This window comes from Pteropus medius, unplaced genomic scaffold (genome assembly GCF_902729225.1).
Source record: "Pteropus medius unplaced genomic scaffold, Ma_sr-lr_union100, whole genome shotgun sequence".
Classification (NCBI taxonomy): domain Eukaryota; kingdom Metazoa; phylum Chordata; class Mammalia; order Chiroptera; family Pteropodidae; genus Pteropus; species Pteropus medius.
In genome coordinates, this window is record NW_024351730.1 from 32,697,948 (window position 1) to 32,717,554 (window position 19,607).

General features: G+C 39.1%; 1 protein-coding gene across 3 annotated transcripts in view; it reads left to right on the plus strand.

Moving 5' to 3' along the window:
* AFF1 (ALF transcription elongation factor 1) overlaps positions 1 to 13,269 on the plus strand; it is a 167,619-nt gene extending 154,350 nt beyond the window's left edge. For all 3 annotated transcript variants that reach the window (XM_039845645.1, XM_039845646.1, XM_039845647.1), the window contains 7 exons: positions 66 to 157; positions 375 to 432; positions 3,269 to 3,405; positions 3,993 to 4,064; positions 4,499 to 4,636; positions 6,538 to 6,740; positions 7,838 to 13,269. In XM_039845645.1, coding sequence (XP_039701579.1) covers positions 66 to 157; positions 375 to 432; positions 3,269 to 3,405; positions 3,993 to 4,064; positions 4,499 to 4,636; positions 6,538 to 6,740; positions 7,838 to 7,959 — 822 coding nt within the window. In that variant the 3' untranslated portion in view covers positions 7,960 to 13,269. The remainder of the gene's footprint in view (positions 1 to 65; positions 158 to 374; positions 433 to 3,268; positions 3,406 to 3,992; positions 4,065 to 4,498; positions 4,637 to 6,537; positions 6,741 to 7,837) is intronic.
* The last annotated feature ends 6,338 nt before the right edge of the window (positions 13,270 to 19,607 follow it).

Sequence of the window (19,607 nt, forward strand, 5' to 3'; positions counted from 1 at the left end):
GGATGGTACATTTAGGTCAATGATCTTAAATGTTAGAGTGTGATCTGTATAATGATTTTTTAAAGGGATCTTCTGGAGACACTGCAAATCCTTTTCCTGTGCCTTCTTTGCCAAATGGTAACTCTAAACCAGGGAAGCCTCAAGCAAAGTTTGACAAGTAAGATTTTGGATGCTCACTTCTTATTTATTTGCCTGTTCTTTCTTCCTCCTTCCCCCTCCTCCTCACTTCCTTTTCCCCTTCTTTGCCTTCTTTCTCTTCTTTGCCCTCCTCTCCTCCCATCGTTTTTCACCCTCTGAGTCTTCTTCAGTCATCTCGCGTCAGTCTAGTTATTTTAGGTTCACATGACCCACCCCGATCTTCTCTTCCCTTTCAGACAAGCAGAGCTTCACATGAAGGAGGCGAAAAAGTTGAAGCAAAAAGCAGAGTTAATGGTCAGTCTTAGCTCTTTATTCCTTTGGTAGAATGTTTTCTGGAAAAATATTTGTTATCTTATTCTACTGTGTCCAGACCACTAAATATATTGGGGCGGGGGTTTTGGGGGTGGGCAGTGGCAGGAGGGAGGAGTATGACACTGACCTGACCATAACATAAGCAGGATCTTGAGTGAGGGGTAAGGGATTCTTAGTGAAATTATTATTATTTTTTTGACTCCATTAATTGGTCATGGGAAAATATGCAAAGTACCTAGTCACAAGTTTTGTATCTAAATGAGTGAAAGTTGATCTACCATGTAGTGTTTTATTTAATACACGAGTGCATCCTGTCCCACTGAATTAGTTCTTTGGGTATGAAAAACGGATCCTGCTATTGAAAGTTACTCTATTTGTGTTTAACCTGAAATATTTGAAAGGTGAGGTAGCCTATTTGCATTCCAGAATCATCTTAGAGCCCTTGAGAGACTAACGTGAGGGAATCCTAGACCAAAGCCATTAGATGAAATTTTAAGATGAAGGCAACGATTGCACCGTTGTCAAACGTGCTTTTAAAAAAATGAACTGTTTCTACCTGGTGGCTGTTGGACTTTCTGGAAGGCGATGGTTTTGTTATTAATTGCATATTAATTGCATAATTAAATGTGGTTTCACATCTTTGCTGCTACAATATAATTAGTGTTTGCTCTTTGTCATATTTAAACATCTAAACTTAATGTATTCTCGAAACCTAAACTCCGGCAAATACCATATGTTGAACGTACCACAGAAGAAGAGTGTGGGTTGCCTTTATTTTCCCACATGCAAACCTAACCACACACTCTACAGGCCCATAGGGCTCTGAATCAGATCTGTGCGTGGCAGACATCAAGATCGGCCTGGTGCTCGTAGCCCCAGTCTGTAGACTGACATCTGTTCTCAGACGGGCTAGGGAGGGCTGGGCTGAGACCCTTTTTATCAGGTCCCCATTCACTGGAGCAAAATGTTTATTGAGTCCTCACCATGCTGGATTTTGTAAGGGGATCAACGACAACCCTCCATAGTCCTGTCTCTAAAGCCACGTGGTACCAGGATGATCTGAATCAGATTAAGAGGACTAAGACTGTGACAAACAATGGTATCTTTTCAGCCTTCTTCCTTCCAACTTTTCAAGGTTGTTGCTAGGACTGTATGAATCTTTTGAGTTCTGAAAAAGAGTAAATATTCAGTTCTTTGGCAGCCAGTTATGTAAAACTTATCTTTTGACATTGGACACTTTCAGCCTTAGATTCCTTCATTATTCCAACAAGTAAGTATTCTACAGGGAACTTTGTTTTGCTTTTAATCTGTATACATGCACATCTTTTTTCTCCCTACCTAAGCCAGCCACACATCCCATTGACCCAAGACAGTCCTGATCTATGCCTGTTGCAACCCATTTTAATAAATAATAATGTTTCATTTCAGTCTCAAAATGTGCCAGTTTGGACAAAAACCTGAATGGCCAGCCTCTTTGCGATATTATCCTTTAATTGCACAGTGTCTCAAAGGTGTCCATTTCACATTCCAAATAGTTAAGTACACAACTGAATATAGAGAAGTATATTTCACCTCTACATTATGCTCATTGTCGAGTAGGGAAATAACTCTGATACTTTCACACAGTCTCAGGAGCTACATGGGGAGTTTATCACAGGTATATTTGCATTATTAGCCTGACAGCTTACTTAAGGAGGTGAATATTGACAGATAGTGTTACTGTAGTTTCTTCTGTTTATGCCCTAAGGCAAATATGAAATTTGGAAATTCGGTGAAAGATATGGTAGTGAATAAATAAATTCGAAGAGTTAAATCCCCACCAGTAAAGCAAACCAGAAAGGCCCTGTACTGCTGGTTAATTGGGCCATTCTAATTTGATTTTTTTTTTTCTTTTTGTCACTATTTTTCTGAGCCTAGGAAAAAAAAAATATTTTAAAGTCAAGTTATTTAAAAAAAATTAGTAGCCTTAACTTTCTTTCTGATATGTCACTATCTTTTTATACTCCAGTCTTTACTGTATCATTCTCTTTTTTTTTGTTGAACATTATCAAATTGAAAGCATTAGCAGAAACTACAGACTTACACATGTATTTATCAGTTGCTCTTACAATGCTGTGCATCTGCCACGTGTAGGAAAGAAGTCGAGGCGCTTCTCAGTCTCAGTGAATTAGCTGCGTTCCACTGACCGAGAAGACCGTTGAGGGATAAAATGTATATTTAGGTTTAGGTGACTACCAGTATCAGATTTCATTTTTATTTCTGTGTTCCCTTTAAGAGTCTCTGCAGTTTTATCCTCAGTTGGCCCAGGGGATAGCCTTGTACACTTAACTCAGACTTCCAAAGGAGATTACATAATTTGTTGAGCTCTAAGATAGCATGAAACAATTATTGTTTGATGTAGTATCTAAGATGCTCATGAACCATAATGTTTTCTACTTGTTATAAGATAAACTTCAAAACATACAAAGAAACTTGTGTCTGCATTACTCTAGATGTGTAGATGAATATTCCTCAGGAAAATTATTTGAGTAATTGCACACTAATAACAAGGGGACTGTACTCATTGCCTTTATTTGAATATGTATTTTAATAAGATTTCGAGAGTATGGTCTTAATGCAGGATTATTTTCTTTTTCCTACTGAATTTGTTCTAAAAGAACATTTCAGTAGATCAGCCAACAGGCTTTGGTCATCATTTTGATTTGTTTTGTTCTTGCACTTCTCTGTAGCCATAATTAAACTGTGACAGCAGAGGAAAGTTGTAAAGGATGTGGCTGTGTGTCTCAGCCCTAACAGTGACCATGTTCTTTTCCTACAGACAGACAAGGTTGGGAAGGCTTTTAAGTACTTGGAAGCCGCCTTGTCCTTCATTGAGTGTGGGATTTCCATGGAGTTGGAAAGCCCAGCGTCCAAGTCAGCCTACTCACTATACTCTGAAACTGAAGACCTCATTAAGTAAGTGGCAGGTCATTTTGCCATTCTCGTAAGTACTTCCCTTTCCTCACCTTTATTGCTGTAATCCACTTGAACCCTAGTATGAAGGCAGCTTAGTAAAGGGGAGCCTTAAAAAAGATACTGATCCAAGAACTTTTTTTTTTTTTGTCCTGAACTGAAATTATATTCTAGGTGAATGCTAGGACAGAGAAGTTGGATCCAGCGACCTCATTTGCCAGGTGCACTGTGAAATGCCAAACCTTTCAGAGAGAGGTTGGTTTTTCCAGTTTGGCTTTCTTATCAGATGCACTCTCATCTCAGTTTTACCTGCCTTCCTTATCTGCATTTCAACTGGGCACTCAAGTCAGGACATAAGTCTGCTTGGGGTCAAGTTAGTGGACAGGCCAGCAAAGAGACACGTTCTCACTGGTTTTTTGAATGGCCCGAATTGTTGCTCCAAAGCCTTATTTTTTTCCTACATTGCTCTCATCTTCACATCTTCAGGATAAATCGATATAAAACCAAGACAAACATAATAAGATGTCTTTGTGTCAGGGATTTTCCAACTGCTTTTATTTAACCCGGATCTATTTTTATATTTTCTATAGGTTCATAATGTCATTGAAATCCTTCTCAGATGCCACAGCACCAACACAAGAGAAAATATTTGCTGTTTTATGGTGAGTACTTTTTTTGTCTAAATGGTGTCACATTTGTTTTTGTATCTTTTGATGTTACAAAGAGATTTTGAAATTTGTTTACTTTGCATGAAAATTCCAGTGAAAGGTGAATCAGTAAAAGATTAAAGTCAAGGGTTTATTGCACTGAGAGTTAAAATTATTATGAAATGGCACCTACTGCCATTTTACCGATGACTCAGTAAGTGCTTTAGTCCTGTGACTTAAGTGATATCCTTGTATTTTTGTATTTTCTACCAATATTTAGTTCCGATGCTAGTGAAGAGTGCAGTAAGAGTCTTAAGATATTCTTCCTCATGCAGATGAGGAAAACTCAATGTGTTCATTAGGCCGTAGAAGATTAGTTGGCTTCTGCAGTAGTGACGCTCATGCCTGCAAGGTGATTCTTCATTTTAACGTCTGTTTTATGTTCATAGCATGCGTTGCCAGTCCATTTTGAACATGGCGATGTTTCGTTGTAAAAAAGACAGAGCAATAAGGTATTCTCGTACTCTTAATGAGCACTTCCAGAGTTCTTCCAGAGTTGCCCAGACACCTTCTCCATGCATTGCAAGGTAATGATGAGCTAATTTAAATAAATTCCAATATTGGTTCGTTATTTACCATTTGGATATACATGTTACTTTGGCTTCTCAAAAATTCTATATGTGTATGTGCTTATTTGCTCCTTCAACTTAAATCATTTGCATCTTTTAGTCTTTTCAAGGAATATTTATAAATCAAGGTGCTTGCTGATTGGGTAACAAAATATAATTGCAAAGACTACAGGGTCAAAATGTTAGAGCTTTGAAGATCCTTAGCTATGCCTAAGGACACAAAACAACTAGAGGCAGAGCCAACAGAACCAGAGCCAAAAACTCTTTTCTATTTACACGGCATCTTGGCGTTTCAGCAAATTAACAACTCTCCAGACCATAGGCCCTCCATCTTCTGCAGGATCCATAACAGTGACATTAAGAACATAAACGATCATCTTTAGTTAAAAATTTCCCCACTTTGTAAATTGAAATTGTTCATCTGTGCCATAAGATGTTGAAAAACAGGATCCTTAGAATTTTCTTCTCTGTAGTAGCTGCCTAATATTTTTTAAATTTGGTCATACTTCATGACAAGTTCCTAGTTCTGATAGGTTTTGCTGTTTTGAGATTATCACCTAGAAGATTGCCCTGTTTCCAGCACATTCAAAAGAAGAGACACCTATATGGCCTCTCTTAAAAAAAGTCCTGAGAAATAACTTTTCACCTCTGAAAATTTTCATGACTCCCACCTCTGAGATATTATTTTAAGTTAATACATTGTCAGTCACATTATTTTGGATAACTCCATTAGCATTTGTCCAACCAACATAGACCGAGTACTTTCTTTGCACCAAACCTTGTTTTAGGTCCAGGGGATACAGCAGTAAACAAAGTAGACGAGACTCACTGCTGTTGTGGAGCTTCACTCTAGTCCTTCAAATTGTGTGCGCTGCTGGGGACACTTAGGATTCATGCAACTCAAAGAGCAGGTTACTGCAACTCTCATTACGAGGTTACTGCTGCTGACCTATTTTTCCATTTTATATCCAGTAGGCCTAAGTGATTTCACTTGTGTTTCTCATTTTATCCACCTCAAGGCACTTGTTAACTTGCATGTACTGGTATATAGTCAAGAGGAGAGCAGAGGGAAGATTATGAATCCCCTGATACATGATGCTTCCTCACCTGGTCTCCGCGTAGGCTGTTTTACTGCATTCAGTCATTGATTCAGCAGATATTTATCAAAAGCCTACTCTTTGCACCTACTCTGCTAAATGCTAGAAATGCAAAGATTAATAAGAAATGGTGCCTGCCTTCAAGATGCTTGTGACTCAGGAAAAGGAATAAACAGAAAAATATAATGGAATGCGAGAAATGCAATAGACAAGCTAATAAATAAATGCAAGGAAACAAAGTCAGTGGCAGAAAGGAAGCCTTGATGTCGCCCAGGCGTCTGGAAGAGTGCCAGGGGCAGAGTAGGTGCCCTGCTACTGTTCATTGAGTGGACGAAAGAACGAATATATAGGTGATTGGGACTGCCTTCACAGGGCAGCACTGTCTTCCTAGGAGAAGTCGGAGTAGGGGTGAGGAGAGGAAGGGACTCCAGGCCTAGGGAGTGGGCGATGTAAACAGCCTGGGAAAGCGGGTTGGGGATACAGACTTGCCCACCTGATTCTATGCCCAGTGAAGGATGCCCAGCCTCCATCTAGTTATTCTTTCCGTTTGCTGGATCCCCTCCCCCTGTATTTTATGGAATAAATCCAGAAATACTGAGTGAAGGGCATTTTTTCCTGTCTGTTGGACCTTATAGGAGTGATTGTCATTTTGGCTAGTACACACCGAAACTTCGCGACCTGGCCTATAGTTCCAGAGACAGGAAGTCTGTAATCTGGAGGTTTTGGTGATTAATCAGTTCTTCCTTTTCTTTCGCCTTTCAGAAGCACAGGCACACCATCCCCCCTCTCTCCAGTGCCTTCTGCCAGCTCCGTAGGGTCCCAGTCAAGCGCTGGCAGCGTGGGCAGCGGGGGCATGCCTGCCACCATCCAAAACATGACGTCTTCCTATATCACCGTTACTTCCCACATCCTTACCGCCTTTGATCTTTGGGAACAGGCTGAGGTCCTTACAAGGAAGAATAAAGGTAAATGGCTCGGGTGGTAATCACCGGGGCATGGCGCCTGGCAGGGAATAGCATCATTTGTATTTTATGTTCATTTCTTTGAAGAGAAGGAAACGTGTAGTTATTTGTTCTTAAATTTTCTCTATTCTGCCTCATAACCTAGTCGTAGTTCTTTTCTGAGCTCTGTGGCATGGAGCTGACTTTCTTTGGCTAGATTTTAGCAAAATTAAATTAGAAGTGGCTTCAGCACCTTCACAAGTTCGGGCATCATCCTTCCAGCCTGAACTGAAATGCTAGCAAAAGGGCAGGGCAAATGAAGAAAGGAAGTCACTGGCTCTCCCGAGGCTCAGCAAGTTTGGGATATGAAGTAGCATAACTTCAGTACAGAGTTTGTTTTCATTGTATGTTAAGAAAGATAGTTAGCGACAGTACAAGAAATATGGCATAAGTAAACATTCTTAAAACTTGTGTGAGGAGTGGTTCCGTAGAGCAGTGATTAGCACGTCTGCTTTACACGCAGAAGGTCTTGGGTTCCAGCCTCAGCGGAGCCACAGCCCATCCCCCGGGTGCACCAGGTCCCCGGTTTGCGCCACGAGCGTGTGGGAGGAGACGCCCCACCTTCAGAGATCCAGTTCTTAAGGGGAGATGGCAACATTCATAGGTCAGGGGTGGAAGGTAGGGTGGGGTTGGGGGGGTGGAATTTAAAAAAAAAAACTTGTGTGAGAAGAAGGCCCTTGGAGAAATCGAAGGTTTAGGAGATGGTGGAGCATGCTGTTAGAGGAACTGCTCGGTATGCGTGCCAGTGACCACTGAGTAAATACTTATATGTAAGTACTGGTTTCATGATATTACATATTTTTTCCTGGCCGTAGCCACTTAACTACCTCACAGCCTCTTAGAACTTTCTTAGCAAACTAATGATGCTTTGCTAGGCATTATGGATTCAACTCTGAAATAAAACCCATAGCAAGCCATAACAGTAGATTGTAATTTTTTGCTCTGGTACATGAAGTACAGAATATTGTGGGGATTGTTTCTGGGACCTTGACTTTTTGTTTCCATTTTTATTTTTGTGCGCGCAAGTATGTTTACTTGGTTTGCTTTTGCTTTGTTTGCAGAGTTTTTTGCTCAGCTCAGCACAAGTGTGTGCACCTTGGCCCTCAACAGCAGTTTGACGGATCTGGTGCACTACACAAGACAGGGCTTTCAATGGCTAAAACAAGGAACCAAAATACCTTAACAAAGCCCCAAGTTGATTTCATGTCTTGGGAACTTTTTTGCACATTGGAAGCCTGAAAAACAGTCCAGACATTTGTCTTATCAGGACACGAAACTTGAGAAGAGAAGCACCATGAGATGGCCAGGACATTTGTCCACTGAAACTCTCAAGAACTGTGTGATCATTGGTTACGCAGGATGGTTATGCAGACGCAGAAACGAGGAGGCTGGCTTCAGAGATGATCTTGCCTTTCCTAACTAAAGGACAGAGTGCAATGTAGCCTAAGAGGGGCATATGATGGTCTAGAAACATTTCTGTATTTTTTAACCAGCAGGATGCAAGTCGCAAATGAAATGAGGGAAAACAGTTTCAGCTCTGAAAGCAAATTCACGTCATCTCAGTAGCCACGCTAGTCCATTCCCAAAAGGAAATATTTTTAACAATGAATTTTGGTGTAGGGTTTTGTGGATGATTTTTTCTTTTAAGTTTTTTGGGGAAATATTCGTTTGGTAAATTCTAACAGTCATCTGTAAAACATAAATTGTAAAAGACTCCACTGTACCCCACTCTCTGCCATTTGAACAGTGGCTTTGATAATACCAAGTATTGTCATAATTTATAGAATTGAAGGCAGCCACCCACGCCCCGCCCTGTGCCTGGAGTGCTGCACGTTCACTCCAGCTCTGGCTTCTTCATTACTGTGCTGAAAGTCGGCCCAAGTCGGAACAGCAGAAAGAGGAGCTCAGCACACGGGGAAGCCACGGGGGACGTGGCGCTGCCGTTCCCACCCCCTGCCTCAGCAAAAGGCATTTGCCATCAACTGAATTTTCTACCTTGGGGAAGAAGGGAATCAACGTTTATACGTGACCAGTTGGCTAAAGGGCTTTTTAATTTTTGTTTAAGTAGAGCTGGAATTTGAGGTGCTGATCTGTGGTCTACAGTTATGTGGTAATCCATGTTGTCTAACCAACTCAGAGTTTGTCAGCGAACAAAGAAAAATTAAATCTACTTCTTAGAGAGGCTATATTTTTCTGCTACAAATTATTTTATATTTATAGCAAAACTAGACTTTTCAGAGCCCTTGATTGTCTAGGGGAAATTAACTTCCAGAGAGGATGTGGAGATTTGGGGTGGTGAATTAGATTAAAAAAAAAAATCATCACCACATGCCTTTACTCCAGAGTGTTCTCAATCAATTAGATTTGACAGATTGAAGAGGAACCGTGGCCTTCCTATAAGTTGTTATTGCCATGTTATATACATTAAACCAAGTTTGTTTTGAATGAGCTAAAATGAAAGAACACATCAGAATTCCTACATATCATAAGCACAGATTTTCTTTTTCATTGATACTTTGAAGTTATTATCGGAAGCATTATTTCGAGTGCAGTGTTTTTAAAAGCCAATTCTTTTTACCCCTTTTAGAAGTAGAGTTTGCACATGTAATAAAATTGAGGAGTATTATCTCGACAATTGGATTATTTTTCTTCTTCTTTCATCCCTTACTGCCCCTCTAACATGTTTCCTACCAAGCACGTTTGACATTTTCCTATTTACTTACTAGTGAAGAAGGGATTACCATCTTTATTTATAATGAAGAAGTCTGAGGTCCATGTGACGAATGTAAGAACTTTCTTAGTAATTTGGCAAATATATAAAGGGATATGTTGAAGATGGGAGTGATGCTTGTTTTTCACAGTATGAATCGTGTGAAGCTCTTACGTCAGTGTCTTATCCAGCCTGTTCTGTTGTCATCACTACTTAGGGCAGGGGTCTGTTACTTTATATTTAGGTTAAAGCCAGAGAATTACAGCAGGAGTAATATCTGAGCATAAGAACTTCACGTGTAAGCTTGATGGACCAATTTCATTTATTGATGTTCTAAAGCAAAAAGTCTTGGTCCTTTTTAAATTACTCATTTAGAAAGCAGCCTGTCGTTAAATGAACAGTAATTGCCTGGCGGGTTGTGTGCTTGTGGCATCGAGTGTCCATCTCTTATATGTAGGAGACACCAGAATCAGGCTTATGTAATTATTTAACGTCTTTTTATCTTCCCCTTATTCTCTGGGCCATTTCTGCTCCCCCGCCCCTTTACCTCACCGCTCCCCAGTATAAGCCACCTGTTAATTTGGAGGGATGTGTTCTTTGGAACGGGTTCTGATCTATGCAGATAGTGCCAGAGTGGGTGTGTGTCCTGTCAGCCAGCCACAGCGCGTCCGTGACCACGGGCGTTTCCAACTCGATTTCTTAGCCAATTCTAAAAGAAGTGATGCTCTTTCAGTGGCCTTATTGTTTTTTTCTTTCCCCTGACCTTTATATTAAAATCTTATTTATCCCTTGGAAAAACTAATGAATTTGCAGAGATCAGTTTGTACTATTTTGATCATGGACTGTTTCTGATTCATACTGCAACATGCATTATACCTAAAAGAATTGCTAATACCTACTTTTTAAATAGAGTATGTAAAAGGTGGTGGCTGATGAGTCCCTAATGTTCATAAGATCTTTTTGCTGTTACAGTTGTATATAGAAATCAAAAGGCTTTTTAAATCATTTGCACTTTTTCACTGCATGCTTAAAGTCCCAAAGGCAAAATTTGTGCTGAAAATTGAAAGGACTAGATTATAAAATTAAGCCTTTGACTATGTGACGTTCTTAAAACAGTAATAGTACACACTTCACAGTGAGACAAATACAAAACATCTTGTGAAAATTGAGTATAAAAAAATCTTGCCTTTGGCACTACAGTTTGTGTGTGTGTGTGTGCGTGTGTGTGTGCGTGTGTGTGTCTTTGCTAGGAAGTGGAAAAACACTGTTTTACTTATAAAAATGTTGAATGTTTCTGTTCTTTCTGGAGATAATTAAAATGTGAATCATTGAACTTGAGGTCTTAGCCAGACTAAGGGCCTTGCTAAACAAAGAAAAACATGTACTGGAATTTACCAAATTACACTGGGTTAAGAATGTGAAAACATAGGCCGCATACTGGCCGTGGTGAAGAGTTGCAGTGTCTAGTAGGCATGTTGTCAGGACTGGAACTACAATAGAATGACTTATCTGATATTATGATTTAATCACAACACCGAATGCCAAAAGCATCTGATCTCTTTGAACAAAAGAGCCTTTATTTTATAGATCTGTTTTGACCAAAATGTTTTAGCTATTTCCCTTAGACAAATTGGATCACACTTATCTCCCTTGTTCTATATCCTTTAATTCCAGAACTCAGGATGTTTAGAAGCTAAAAAACCACCCCTTCCTGGCTAAAAACTTGCTTTAATTGGTACCTTAAATATTGTAAAGGTCAGGAGCTTACTATTTTATTCTGATTCCTGTTCAGTATTTTTAGCAGTAAAAAGAAACCATCGTACTCTCCAAAGTAAACAGAACTCTTAGCATTGATATATGAAGGGAGATATATGTGTACGTTTACATAGATATGCACACAGAATAAGACGTGGGTTGAATTGGATATATTTCTTGTGCTTTTTGTTGTCCGAACCTACTTTTGGAATAATGCTATATTTGTTTTGCTATGGCTGTTAAGAGATGTTATGTGAGTCTTGCACCTTTTGCTCTTCTGCTTCACGAAGTTTAAGATGTATTTATGCATCTTAAGGTAACTGAATCAAATAAGGCTTGATCCCCTACCTCCTACCACAGATTCTACAAAATTTTTTCTTCAGGATTTATTTTCCCAGACACTACACAAAATCTTTGAAAAAACTTTGCCACTTCATTTATTATACTCTTTACCACTGATGAGCAGTATTTAAATTTTGCAAGAATATTTGGGCTTCTTTTTGAAACACATATGAAAGTTTGCTCACTGGGAAATGAGTTCTGCATTGTGACTGTGGAGGGGTGTCGGTCGGAGTCATGACGGTACTGGCTTCTTTCTTCCCTTTCTCTAGTGGGTCGCCACTTTTGTTTTTAGTCCTGTTGAGAGTTTATGGATGTAAGGTTTTTCTGTCCCCCTCCCCCCCTTTTTTTATGACATTTTCTTTGCAGGAGGTGAAATGGCAGAATAGCATCATATTGGGGATTTTCTTCAAACAATCCAAGTGGTACTTCTACCATATAAATCTCAAATATGCAATCTCGTCGTGTTGGTCTCTCAGTGACTGAGAATGAATTGTGACCACTGGCCATGTTCCTTAGTTTTTATTTATGATGAGTTGACAAGCACCATCCGCCACCTTTCTCAAGGTGGCTGTAAATTTCCTATTGTCCTGGGGCTTGGGGGTTGGGGGGCGGGGAGATCGCACTATATTCTGTTCCAGTGTGTGTCAGATATCAACAGGTACTGTGATGCCTAGAGAAGTGCCTATATTTCTCTACCCAAGAGGGCAGGAAGGAAACATACAGTTCTCTGTGAGCCCAGATATTACTGTATTGGCCTAGAAGGACGAGGGAATGAGACCATGGACAGTGAGGGTGCTTCTTAGGCAGTGGCTGACCTAAGAAGGTAACTTGCTTTGTGTAAAAGTAGATGTTTAAGCGATGCTTAACAATGACAGTATTGACTTCGCCTTTTGTTCAGGCCATCGGCATGTACCCTTAAAATTACTGCACACCCCCCGGAAAACAAGTGTACACTGTTCTTGTCGTGTGTGTGTGCGTGTGTGCGCGTATGTCCCAAATCTGGTTTTAATTTTTTTCTTTTTGTCTGAATGTGATGTTTAGGATGATACCTGAGCAGGGTTGCCTTTTTTTTTTTATTTATTACCATTATATATTATATTATATTATATATTTTTTGCTTTCTTAAAACTTGAGATTTAGTCAAATCTTGGTATTATTAAAATTGTTTTAAAAAGGAATAAGTTGTCCAGTTGATAAATGAAGATCACTGGTTTATCTCTAAAATAATATGAATTTTTCTTTAATTATTGTGGAGTAATGTGCCAGCTGTCTAGTCCACACAGTGATTTTGTTTGTAGAATAGGGAAGGAGTGATGCTCTCGATGGGAAGATGTGCAACACAAATAAAGGGGACTCCATGTATTTTATCTTCTTCAGTAATGGAACTGAAACTTGGGGCTTTTGTGAATAAAATATAGCTGCCTTGTATAGTCCTTGGAAAGAGACGTATGTGATCTGTGAGAATTATAGTTTGGTTGGTTTTTTTTGTTGTTGTTGTTTTTTTTGTTTGTTTTTTTTAGAAGAAAAATTTGCAAAAGATCTTTCCAAAGAGAATGTGCCACAGATCTTTTGTTTGTTCTCTATAATGAGGATTAATTGCTGTAAAAAAAAAAATGTAATTGATTTGTTCACCTTCAAATGCTTTCCTTTTCACAAGAGGATAGAGCTGTAAAAAAAAAAAAAAAATTAATAAGAGAACATCATTGGAGTTGAATCATGTTTCCATTTTGCCTGAATAAAAAAAAAAAATTCCTAAAATCACTCTATTAATTACCATTTACAGCCAAGGAGTCTCCCATGGAATAATGCACTCTGATTCACAATATGTATTTATTGTTGAAATGGGAAAAGTATGGGTAGAGGGTAGCTCATCCTCCTGTTCAGTTTATTTTCAAAACCTTAATATACACAAATAAGCCTGATATCACCAGTGTGGCTTTTTATCCTTTTTACGTCAACTGCCAGGTGCAACAGTGACCAAGTTTGCCTATTTTCAATTTGTTTGCTGCGTAGACATTTGTAGAATGAAGGTATTGAAAGGAATCTAAAGGCCATCTGGTCCTTTCCTCACTTTGCCACTCTGAAAGAAATACTCAGTGGTTTTATATCAGAAAAAAACCTAACTTTCTGAATTTGAATCCTGGCTCTCCAGTTTGCTATGTGACCGACCTATCTGGGTTTCTTTTCTCATTTCTAAAATGTTGATTCGGTATCTAGCAAGTAAAAGCAAGAATCACATTAGATATAATGTATGGAGAACGCTTTAGCAAAATCGGTGGCATAAACACTCAGCAACTGGTGGCTGTTTTAATTTATTCCCTCCCCACTCCCCACAATATCCCAACACCTGACCCTCCAGCCTCTGACTGAATACTGATAAGACCTCACTACCCGCCTCTTCCTCTTTTAATTTTTTGTTCTTCCTTTCATTAGGGTGACCTCTACTTACACTGGTCCTAATGAACAAACAGGATCCCAGCCTCAGCAAGCTTGCAGTAAAGTTGTCAAATGGGCAGGGACTGGTCAGCACTCAATGCCAAGTGGGGAAAGGGAAGTGTTTCAGATTGAGAAGCTACAGGGAAGAGATTTCATTTGAAAGACGGGTCATAAAATCTGGGCTTTCATATTTTCACAGAAACTTTTCATGTCGTATCTCGTCTTACAAATTTTCAGAATTAGCTGTCCATTGTATGGTTGTGCCAGTTTACCCAACACCTTTGTAAGACATTTCTAATTTGGGAGTATTATAAAGAATGTGTAACCATCCCTGAAACAGACTATTTGGGCAGATTCAGCAATCAATACTTTACCCTATTTTCTGTATATAAATGTGTGCATGTGCATATTTATGCTGAATTCTATTTCACCCCTATACATTTTCTAGGATAGTTTCCAATATAACCACAACAATATCTACGAAAATTTCTCAACACCTAATATTCAGTCCATATTCAAATTTCTGCAACTGTCTTCCAAAGGTCTTTACAGCTTATTTTTAGAATCAGGATTCAGATAAGTTTCATGCATTGCATTTGGTTGTTATGTTTCAGTTTATTAATCCAGAACTAAAACCTTTTTTACTGTAATGTCCTATATCTTGGATTTGTGTGTTTACGTGTCCTTTAATTCATTCCTCTCCCTCCTACATTTCCTGCAAATCTGGTTAGGTTTAGAGGTTTGATTACATCTGGCAAGGATCCTTCATAAGGATTGCCGTGTACTTCACATTGCATCACATCAAGAGGTACCTAGTCATTGTGTTAATGACGCTAACTCAGTCTGGTTAAGATATGGTCACCAGAACTCTATTATAAACATGGGCTTTTTCCTGTCCCAACAACCTTTCATTGAGCAATTTAGCATGCGTTGGATAATCCACTCCTTTACCGAGACTTGGTATTTGGAAAATGCGAAAGGCAGAAAACACCCATTTTGATAGATGGGAAAAGGTGTCTTCTGATGTTTTCATTTACATTTTTATTTCTATTGTACTGAGTGTTTCTTTCATCACATATCAAGTTTCCATTTGCAGTGCATGGGTATGTATGTGGCCAATACTCCTAGACCCACTTCAAGTGCCCAATTTGGTAGATGTGAGGAAGGTTTTCACTAAATCGTATAGTATGATTTCACCACTAGGAAGGGTTGTTAATGAAGGAAAGGGTTCCTGAGCAGTAAAAAAAGAACAGATGATCCCTCCAGGCTATTCATCTTTTTCCTTTTGATTTATATATTCAGGATATTAACCTTTTATTATGTTATAAATTCTCTCCAAATTATCTTTTGCTTTTCAATTTTTATTACAGCACTTTTTGACAGTCTTTTTAAAGTAGGTCGACTTCCGATGTCTTTGCAGTTTCTCCTTTTGGTGTCTCAAGTAGGTAAGGGCTGTTTCCCAGATATTTTGTGAGGCAGTTTTACTACCACTGAATACCAGCAACAACTCTGAGGTAAGTAGTAATTTCCCTTTTTGTCCTTTTCAGTTTTTTAATAAGCAAATATTTGGGTACTTTGGGGCCCGAATTATTTAAATAGGTACTTTTCACTATTTGCCAGGGTTATTGGGAATGTAAATTGTCACAATCCAGGCTACTTTCAATCAGTACATCTAGGTGGTGTTTAGAACCCTCCAATCTTTTCCAAACAACCTTAAAGCCCACGGATCTTAGAGGTTTATCTGCTGTTACTTTGGTTGTGATTAGATAACTATACCCATCTCTTCTGTTTTGTCTTAGGACTATTTCAGTGTTTGTGGTTTCCCTGTAAACCACACTCAGCTGAAAACAAGACTGTCGTGAGACACCGAGGCTCTGATAATGAGACCTGTGCCCTCTAACAGACTGGAGGGCAGGCCTTGAAATACTTTTCTAAATAGACAATTCTATTTTAGCTTTAAAAGACCATGTGTTTACCTTGGATAAGTGCTTTAAATCACCCTTCTCTATTACCAGGGCCCAATCCTAACATCTCATTTACTTTATTTCATGTGTAGGAGGCAGAATCAAGTATGGATTTGTATCTCTCCATTGTTAGCAGAATCAAGTACGGATTTGTACCTCTCCATTGTTAAATATTCCCGTAAATTATCATCTAAGCAACAATACAAACAGGTGCATGCACACACACATTTCTACATCTATATATACTGTTGGACATCGAAAACCAATTGTACTCACCTGCAGGAGCTTTAGGAAAAACATCTTTAGTTAACTATCCAACTCCCTGCTTTTCCATCTTTGTCCGGTGATCTTCGAAGAAACTCCTCCCGCAGGTAGGACTTGGTACTCAGGATTGCAACTGAGGACTTTACAAGCATCTCAAGGGAGTAAGTGACCTGGTAGGGTGGTTTTGCAGAGGTCCCCAAGCCTACATATACACGAGAATCACTTTGGAATTAAAAATATATATATATATACTGTTTTTAAACTGATTTACAAAGAATAGTTTTTTAAAAAGAATCAAATGACACAAAAGCATATAGAGCAAAAAGTACAAGGGCAAGTCTGCTTCATCCCTTCTTCCCCAGAGTTAACAGCCATAAAGTTCGGTGTATCTTGTTCCAGAACTTTTTTGGTGCACTTACACATTGTTTTGAAACAACTATTTGGATATACTACAGTCTGACTTTTTTTACTTTATATCTTTCTATGTTAATCACATTTTGGCTGCAACATACCATAATGAGAGTGTATCACCATTTAAACATTCTCCCATCATGCACATAAGCCTCCCAGTTTTTCTGCTGTTGCAAACAATGCTGCACTGAGGAATCCTGGCACACACATCATCACGCACTCTTGTAAATATTTCTCCACGATAAATTTCTGAAAGCGGGGGATGTCTGGGTCAAAAGATAAGCCAAATTTAAATTTTTTGATGTTACCAAACCACTTCTCCCAAAAAGCTCTTATACCAACTGTGTCAGCTTTGGGTACAAAGTGGACAACTTTATATCACTTCAATTTTAACTTCTCTGACAACTGAACTGAACCATTTTGACATAAATTTATCGCCCGTTTGTGTTTCTGAGGAATGCCTATTCCTGTACTTGGCTCATTTTCTATCATGTTATCTTTTCCTTTTTAATTTGTAAATTAAGAACTTGCACTAGGTTGCTGACTGCCCCCCTGCACTACCCTTTCCCATCTTGCTCCATCGCCTGCACCTCGGAAGACGTCGGCCACGAGCAGCCTACGTTTCCTACCAGGAAGCTGTGATCAGCCTCTGAGTGAGTGAAACTCCATGCATACCCCTGACACTGGTTTTCAGGATGTGAAGCTCCATTAATCTTTAAAACTTATTGTCCAAGAAAATGATATTCATCTTGGATAAATTGGAAGCTGTAAAATACTGGCGGTTTTAAAACCCACTGAATGTACAGAATGAATTTCACCATGTTTCTCTATGGCCCACGGAGATCAAATATAAAATTTGATTGTCACATGTCAGTCCTGAGCCTCACGTGAGTATATAGTCCTGTTAACCTGATATTTGCTTATTTTAAATGAGTAAAACAAGGGAGGACTGATTTCTCATCCCTATTAGATTTACTAATATCTATTCAATAGTTTGGGTGATGCCTTTGTGCAAAGTGGCAGGCTTCAGAATGTATGTTAACAGAAAGGCTAGGTCAGAGTGCCCAGCATTTGGACGACAAATCTCTTCCATCCAGGTGAAAGGTAACTGCCTTCAGCCAGTCCTAACACAGATGCTGTTCTAAAGCTAACAGTCTGTGGCCACACTGTTCAGACTGCGTTATTTCAAGCTTGACAGCACGGTATAAGCCGACTTAGGCAGAAGGACAGCACTTCTCTTGTGCCTATGTATTTGCCCTGAATTCCCCACAGCAAAGCCACTCAGCCTTTTTGACTTCATTAACTATCTCCATGATGTTTCCATCCCTAAAGCACAAGAGACCTAGAAAGTGAAAATATAGAGAAGGGAAAAGGAATATACATTAAGTCTTGTGTGCTGTGTACTTTCCATAGTTTGTTTTTAAAACTATGTTTCAAATAATTACCGTCATGCCTCACAGATGAAATTTACACTGAAGATAGTGTGTACATGGTCAAGTAGCTAGTAAAAGGTGAAACCCAGGTTACGATACCAATTTGTCTGACTTCAAGATATAAAGGGGATTTTACTTATGAGAATGAACTGGAGGAGATGTAGCTTTCAAGGCTTAGTGTCATCCGCACCAATATCCCAACACTGTTAACAGTTAACTGTTTTTGGAGGGAGGGCCCAACATGGCAGCGTTGGTGGATGCTGAGCTCGCCCCCTTCCAAGAACACATCCAATGTACACCTATATTCAGAGCGAGCCAACCGAACAGCTTTTGCACAAAAAGCAAGACAGACTGCATAAAGCCACAAGAGCTCTCTGGGAGTTAAGGGAAAAACAGAGGAACCAGTGAATGCCACTGTTTACATTTCCCCTGAATATGGATAGTGGGCAGGAGCTTCATCCAGGTTCTCTGGCCGAACTTCAGGGTGCTGCTTCATGCACCCACTTGGCTGTGCACATGGGACTACCCGCCTGGAGAGAGAGTGAACAAAATGCTATGGTACCAGCCTGCAGGGATACCCTCCAGAAAAAGTGCAGAGATAATGGAATGCTACTGTGCTCATGTAGGGCTGACCCTCCTGGAGAGAGTACAGAGCTGGTGTGGGGCACTGCCCTACTCAAAGAAAGTAACCAGACCCAGGGCTGCAATCTGGAATACTATATCCAACAAGGTTATCATTCAGATATGAAGGAAAAAGTTTCCCAGACAAAAACTGAAAAGAGTTGACACAATGAACCGGCTTTACAAGAATTGTGAAAGGGTCTTCTTTATGCAGAAAAGAACATGCCATAACCAGAAATAAGAAAATACGGAAAAAAAAAAAAAATCTCACTGGTAAAGGCAAATTACAGTCAGTGAATAAACCACCTAAAAAGCTAACATGAACGTTAAAGGACAATAGTAGCAAAATTAACTACAATAAAAAATTAGGATACACGAAACAAAGATATAAAACTGATTTCAAAAACAGTGGGAGAAGAATAAATGTGCTTTTAGAATGCAATTGAGACCTAAAATGCCTATCAGCTTTAAATAGACTGCCGTAGAAACGGATACATATGAACCTCATGGTAACTATAAACCAAAGATATCCAATCAAAAGGAAAGATCAAGGGAAGAAAGGAACAGTGAAGAACAAAAACGATAAGCATATACCTATCAATAATTACTTTAAATGTAATTTAAGTAATTACATTTACTTAATTGCTCCAATCAAGACTGTGGCAGAACGGATTAAAAAAAATGACCCATCTATATGCTGCTTACAAGAGACTCACTTTACATCAAAAAACAGACTGAAAATGAAATGTTAAGACAAAGATATTCCACGCAAACAAAAACAAAGAAGCTGGGTTAGCAACACTTAGACAAAATAGACTTCAAACAAAGAATGTGAAAAGAGACAAAGACATTACATAATTTTAAAGGGGTCAATCTAAGAAGAGATTAATTATGA